Source organism: Mesoplodon mirus (assembly GCF_964341445.2).
Source record: "Mesoplodon mirus genome assembly, chromosome: 11".
In the NCBI taxonomy this organism is placed as follows: domain Eukaryota; kingdom Metazoa; phylum Chordata; class Mammalia; order Artiodactyla; family Ziphiidae; genus Mesoplodon; species Mesoplodon mirus.
Genome location: NC_138987.1, coordinates 90,806,653 through 90,813,970, shown reverse-complemented (window position 1 = coordinate 90,813,970; position 7,318 = coordinate 90,806,653). Strand labels below are relative to the sequence as shown.

The 7,318-nt window shown below is 39.0% G+C and overlaps 1 protein-coding gene across 5 annotated transcripts in view; it reads right to left on the bottom strand.

The window, feature by feature from the left end:
• Positions 1-1,615: 1,615 nt before the first annotated feature.
• EPS8 (EGFR pathway substrate 8, signaling adaptor) overlaps positions 1,616-7,318 on the bottom strand; it is a 190,685-nt gene continuing 184,982 nt past the window's right edge. For all 5 annotated transcript variants that reach the window (XM_082635462.1, XM_082635461.1, XM_082635465.1 and 2 more), the window contains 3 exons: positions 6,242-6,422; positions 4,635-4,764; positions 1,616-2,884 (listed from right to left, as the gene is read on the bottom strand). In XM_082635462.1, the coding sequence (XP_082491588.1) occupies positions 2,771-2,884; positions 4,635-4,764; positions 6,242-6,422 (425 nt within the window). In that variant the 3' untranslated portion in view covers positions 1,616-2,770. The remainder of the gene's footprint in view (positions 2,885-4,634; positions 4,765-6,241; positions 6,423-7,318) is intronic.

Below are 7,318 nucleotides of genomic sequence, written 5' to 3'. Positions count from 1 at the left end.
CCCTCCGCGGCATGTGGGATCTTCCCGGACTGGGGCACGAACCCGTGTCCCCTGCATCGGCAGACGGACTCTCAACCACTGCGCCACCAGGGAAGCCCTGAAAACTACTCTCGATAGCTACAGACAAAGCCTGAAATCAAGTCCTGACAAGATTTTCAGAGAAGAGATAGTTTGTAGATCGAGTCCCATCAAGTTAAAAGATCTTGTAAAACACACTGAACTTGCCATAATTCATCCTAGCAAAGCATAAAACCAAAGCTATACAAGCTCAAAGTGATCAGCCAATATACAGCTGATTGCTGGAATAAGAATAAACATTCTTCGAAGGAAGATAACATATTCTAAAATATCTAAAATATGTCATTTACAATGTTAAGTATATATAATAAAAAACTACTACACATGCAAAGAAATAGGAAAATAGGACCCATAGTGGGGGAGAAAAAAGCAATCAATAGAAACTGAGCCTGAGATGGCCCAAATGTTGGGTTTAGCAGGTAGATTATAAAGCAGCCTTTCTTTGTTATGGGAAAAAAGGAAAGCTGCTCAAAGAATTAAAGGGAAATATTCTTTTAGTGAGTGAGCAGACAGAAAGTCTCAGCAGAGAAATGGAAGCTATATAAAAGAACTAAATGTAAATTCTAGAACTGATAAAATACAATAACTGAAAAGAAAATTCACTGTCCCCGCTCCATGGATTTGCTGAACTATTTCTTCCGCTGAATTCTTTTCTGAATTCCCGAGGCAACAGCACCAGTTAGGCTGTGCCCCCTTCTCCGAGGTTTACCAGTTGTGGCGTCTTTCCTCCAAACTTCTCATCCCAGTGGCCTAACTCCTCAGATGTCTGGATCCAAACTCTCCCTCAAGCTTTTAAATCCCATTAATCCCAAGTCTTCTCTTGGTCTCCACATTCCAGAGGGAGGTAACTACTTCCTGCAATTACTACCTTGGTGATATTTTCCTTTGGAATTTTATAGCATAAAGACATACTTATAAATGATACCAATTCTTTTCATGTCAGATATGCTATATTACACACAGGTTATTTTAACTTTTCCATGCTAATTTCTTTTGTCTTATACCTACATTTTCAGAGAGTTTCAATAAGGGCTAAGTTATAAATGTGCCTCAGTGCTTATGAAATGGGAAGGATCTACAATAATTATTATTCTCTTTTTTGCCTCACTTTGTCCAAGGGACGACATTATGGAGAGACTGAGAAATGGAAGACAAGAGATTCTCATATCCCTCATGATTTGGGGAAAGTTAGCCTTTAGGACGCTAAGCCTCCTCATCTATAAAATACAACTCACAGATTATTGTAGATCTCTAACAAAGCGTTTATGTGGAAGCACTTTGTAATCACAAATGGTGTGTAAGTTTGTTTTTACTAGATGGTAAAAGAAAAGATGATGAAATAGGAGAGGTGGAAAGAAGAGAAACAACTGAAGAAAGTATTCTAGAGAAGTTTCTACCCACTCAGAACTCCACTGGAAATCAGTTAAAAAAAAAAAAAAAGAAGAAGAAGAGCGTGGGCCTCTGTTTTTCTCATTCCATGCAACCCTGATCCCCACTCTACACACCAAAGGTCCCTTTTGCCAACGAGACAGAAGCCATTTATTAATGTACGGCAAATACTGTTTATTGCAGACTTTCCAGCTGACTCATGTGAAAAAGGCACTATGAAAATTAATGAACCTAGATAATCTCTCTAAATGGATTTATGTTAAAATATACAACATTCTTACATAACATCTGTTTTATATATGTGAAATAATATAACATTTAATGACAAAAATCATGTTTTCAAAAATAACATTTGTTGAAGGTTAAGTCTCTTTCTTTTCTCTACCTAGAATCTTTCACAGGATTAAAGTATGTGTATATTATTTCTTATTACCAGAAAAACTTGACACAGATAAACTCATAAAATGGCCCCAATTTGCTCTTAACTACTTATATCAATATTCAGAACTGAGGCCTTCCTTAAGCAGAATACTGTAACACACACCAATGCAGGCTATTTCCTGTGACAGATTTTGAATGTATATGACCTCTTTTATACTTGTGCTTTCTCATATATAAGAACACAGTATAGATAATAAGCAGAATATAAACTGAATCAAAATACAAGCTATATAAGGAATTGTGATCAACAGAGCCACGACAGATAAAATGTCTTGGGAATGCTCCAAAGGTTTCTATTTGTATGTCCAAGGTCTTGTATTTTACAGTTCATTAAATGTTTTAATCTTTTTTAAAAACTGTTGGCATTAAGAACTTTAAATAAATCTAAACATCCTATTATTGAGTATGTTGAAGAAGAGACCTAAGTAAGCAGGGGCTAGCCTAAAGTCAGCTACACCCTGGATGATACCTACCATAGTCACAGGCAAAACTGAAATTATTTAGATTTTGAATCATGGGCAATATCTCTGTTTTGTTGCAATAAATAAACTCACCGCTGTCAAAAAAAAAAAAAGTATGCTTAGGCATTGAGATGGGGATGAAATAATTAATCCAATAAAGGAAGCCTCACCTTGGTAAAGTAGGCAAAATATTCCCAAGGTGAGAAATTCTGTTTAACATTTTTTCATTTTAATAAAAATCATGGGCCCAGGAGCAAGTTCTCTGCTTACTCATGTTTGCAATGTTTCTTTATGGCGATAAATTCTGTATACCAAGAAATAAGAATCTGACATTCCCTTCATGGCTTCTTAAAACAAAGCACGTTGGAATAATGCCAAGAATAATGGAGTTTAAAAACTAATTAGTGACTGCTTCCCTCATCAAAAGATTCCACTCCTGAATCGCTAGCAGCAGCACTGATTTTTTCCTGTCGTCTTCGCATGATTTCTTGCAACTCAGAGCTGCCGTTGTTATCCTGAAAAACAAACATGGTTCAGACAAGATGGTTACTGGTTTGTGAGGCTGCAAATCATGTAATGAAATGGCTTAGGCTAAAAGTTCTTTGTGTTTTTCTTCTCATGTCTCTAAGGGGAAAACTGAAGGCTGCTCTTCATATAAGTGATGATTCTAGACTTTACTAACATCACATTTTCACTAATACTGTCTGAAGGCAATTCATTCACCATGGCTTTCACTTGAACCTGTTAAAGATAAATCAGTAATGCATGTGGAATGCTCTAGATTCCCTGGGGGAAGAAGAGATTGTACAAGAAGTACAAAAAGATGGTAAATTATCAAAGAATGTCCTTTAGGTCAAGTAAGATACTCATCTATCTACCTTAGGGGATTCTAAATCAGGCCCAAAGACTGGGCTCACAAGACACCACGTTTCCTCATACCAAAGGGTTCTGACCTTCTGACATCTTGTTGGCTTTTGTCCTTTCCAAACCTGACCTACAATCCCTATGCACCCTCCTTATTCCTCTCTCATCTACAGAAATCTCTGGCAACACAGGTGAGTAATATGAACCATGAACTAGATGCAAGAGAAGGGCATGATGGGAAGGTGCCTGGGGAAGATGAAGAACCTCAGGTAGGAAGTCTGCCTTAATTCACATCCAGAGGAACAGGAGCAATAGGCCAGGATGACATGGGAAGTCAGAGGAAATGACAGTGATAGGGAGTCTGGACTGAAGGAATTCAGAAATGTTAGGAATATGGAACTTTCTATTATAACCCTTAAGGAGGAATTTATACATTCTCAACAAAATTAGAAGGTATAATGGTACCAAAACTGCCTCAGAAAAGATATAATTCTGACTTACATTCAATATACAAAAAGCCTAATATAGAATCAACCAAGATGAATGTCGTAGGAAAAATTTCAAAGGGAAATATAATTTCTCCTAAGTGAGAATGGTTACAGGGTTGTATGCACGAAGCTATTTTACTGAGTTATTTAACTGTTGAATTTATACAATAAACCTGCTAGAGATAATTACGTATTGATTTCACGCCAAAGCCTATACCCTTTCATTGGAGTCTAAGTTTAATTTTCATGAAAGCTATTAAGAGCAGTGAGATGTAACAGTTAGAAACTACTACCCTTACACAGCCCACGTTAAGTAGAGTAGGATATTGAAACCTTAAGTATATCCAATCTAGAAAACATTTACTCTTTTTCTTTCATAGAAACAACTATAACTAAAGAATTACTCTTCAGGGCCCGCTGTTTTCAACGATCCCTACCTAATATTTTCCTTCTGATTATTTATATCTATAAGCAGGCCTAAGGCACACAGCCACTGTTTTAAGACTTTATAACCTCTAACCTGCTAGAATCTCCAAACTAAATATAAAGGACAGGTAAAAGAGTTCTGGCCTCTTAAGTCATTTACTCACCCGAAGTAAATGAGTAAATAAAATTCCTACAGAAGTAGTGCATGTAAAATGAGAACATTAGGATTTTCATTAGATATCCAAAAGTATATGAAGCTCAAGCTTCATGTTATAGGAGCACTTATAACAAATTAATCTCCCTGAAAATGGTCACTAATGGTCCCCAGTGACAGATTACTAAAGCTGAATCAAGTTGAATTCAGCTCCGCATGAAAGGCAAAGAAAGCGACCTATATGGACATAAATATTGTTTCCAGAGCTTTCAAATTGCAGTCCATACTCTTGACTAATGCAGAAAAACACCACCTTAGGTTGAGAAGTCATACCTCTAATGCAGCTTTCTGTACAGTAATTTGGCTAAAGACTCTGGCCCCTTCAGGGCAGACGGTTCTCAGTTCATCTTTATTGAGAGAGAAAAGTTGTGCACCATTTAATACTCCAAGACTATTGACAGTTCTGAAAAAACAAAAGAAGGAAAAGAGGGAAATAGAGCATTAAAAATACTGTCTGGATTTGTGGTTGCCAAGGGGGAGGGATGGACTGGGAGTTTGGGGTGAGCAGATGCAAACTATTATATAGAGGATGGATAAACAACAAGGTCCTACTGTATAACACAGGGAACTACAGACAATATCCTGGGCTGAACCATAATGGAAAAGAACATAAAAAAGAATGCATACAGGTGTATAAATGAGCTACTTTGCTGTATAGCAGAAATTAGCAGAACATTGTAAATCAACTATACTTCAATAAAAATTAATTAAAAATAGGGCTTCCCTGGTGGCGCAGTGGTTGAGAGTCCGCCTGCCGATGCAGGGGACACGGGTTCGTGCCCCGGTCCGGGAAGATCCCACACGCCGCGGAGCGGCTGGGCCCGTGAGCCATGGCTGCTGAGCCTGCGCGTCTGGAGCCTGTGCTCCGCAACGGGAGAGGCCACAACAGTGAGAGGCCCGTGTACCGCAAAAAAAAAAAAAAAAAAAAAAAAATTAAAAATAAATAAATAAATAAATAAAATACTGTCTGGATAAAACAAAAGAAAGATTCTGGTCCTGTTACAACCTCTCTTCTCTAGGTGTTCCATACACTGGAACTCATAAATGGTATTAGAGTGCTTAGGGCAATGACAGGGGATGGTCATGATAATGACCCTGAGGCTATATAAGATCGTTGATCATGAAGTGTCAAAAAAGAGTCAACTGGGTTTATTATCTTTACTGTGTATTGGCAATTTCTTGAAATTTGGTGTTTCATAGAAGGAATGGATAACTTTCTAGTAGCCAGGCAATTGACTAACCAGTGTACCTCATTTTTTCAGTCACACTGGGTGAGTTTATAATGTGTCAAGTGCTCTTGAATATGTATTAGTCAAATAGTTCAAATACATATATTCAAATATGTTTACCAAATACACAAGAAAATGTTTACAAGTTTTTAATTATAGACAAATAGAAACTTCACTGTGGTTTTCCTAAAGGAAAGCTCTATTAGATTATAACCTACAATAAGTAACGTCACCTATTTTTTCTTTGCCTGGGATCTCTATGCTGCAGCAGGAGAAAAGGTTCTGCTCTATGTCCTCTGTGGTCTGGGGAGTCTAGGTAAGACTACAGTCCTATCCTGTGTGACCCTCTGAGGGAGAAAGACAGCCACCAGCCTCAAAGCTGCCAAGAGACTGCTTGAGGGACCAATGATGAACAGACACCACCATCTAGAAAATGGGGTGCCATCAAATGATAGTTATTTCTGCTTCCTCCCTTTTTTTTTTTTTTTTTTTTTTTAGCTATAAATGGCTAGAGTCATTTCCTGAGCATGGAAACAGATACAGTTCGGGTTCTCACATTTTCTAAGAGTCACTTGTGACATCTTAGTGATCAAATTGAAAACACTGCAAGTTATACACACAGAGCTGTAAAGTATCCCCAGAGAGACTTACACAGGGTTGAACCCCTTTGACTGCAACCATGTCTTCACGTCCTCTGGGGTGGAGTCATAAGTGATATTGACAACTGGCACATTCTGCCGTGGCACGTGGAACTTCTTCTGGGCGGCGCTCCGACCAATGGTCAGTCTGTGGATGAGTTCATCCTGCACTTCCTCCATCTGAGATTTCCTTCCTAGATACCAACACAGAGGAGGTTAGTTTTGAAAGCCCTAACAGTTGTTGCTCTCTCTAGAACCCCATTGCCAAGAATCCTTTGACCACAACAGGACTTATGATCTAGTACTCCTACCATCTTTCCTTTCATCCCCACCAAGTATAAACTCCGTGATCAATTATTAAAATCACTCCCTGTCTCTTCTTTCTTCATTGTATTCATCTGGCAAGCCCCCCACCCTTGTTAAATCTCACTTTCTGTTTATTCTGTGCTGCACCTGCACACCGAATAGAACACAACAATGTTGAGTGAGCTCACGTTAAATTCATGTTCATGAACCTCCACTGGGCTGTTAATGCTCTGTGACATTCATACTACATTTCCTGAGGCCAGTGGCTTTCAACTGGGGGAAATTTTAACCACAGGGTACATCTGGCAATGGCTAGAGATACTTTGGGATGTCACAAACAGAGGGCAAGGGGGAAGGAAGCTACAGTCATGCAGTGGGTAGAGGCCCGGGATGCACAAAACATTCTCAATGCACACAGGTCACATTGCTACATCAGAGAATTATCTAGCCCCAAACGTCCACAGGGCTCAGGTTGAGAAATCCTGCCTGGGACCATATAATTGTCCATGGTCAGACAAGTATTTCCTATCTTCTTCCTTCTGCAAACCTCCAGTTCCCAGTCCTCAGTCCTCTCCCTGAGCTGATGATCTCACTTGCATAATTTCTGAGTAAAATAAAGAAGTTAAAAGAAAACCTCCCTAAGTTCCCCTAGCAGCTCTCCTTACCACCAGCACTTTCCCTGTACACTCTGCCAGCCTTCCTTCTATTACATTATAGATGAACTGTTTCCACTCTCCTCAGGCCAGCCCCTCTACGTGTGCACTAGACTCCATGTCCTCTGTCT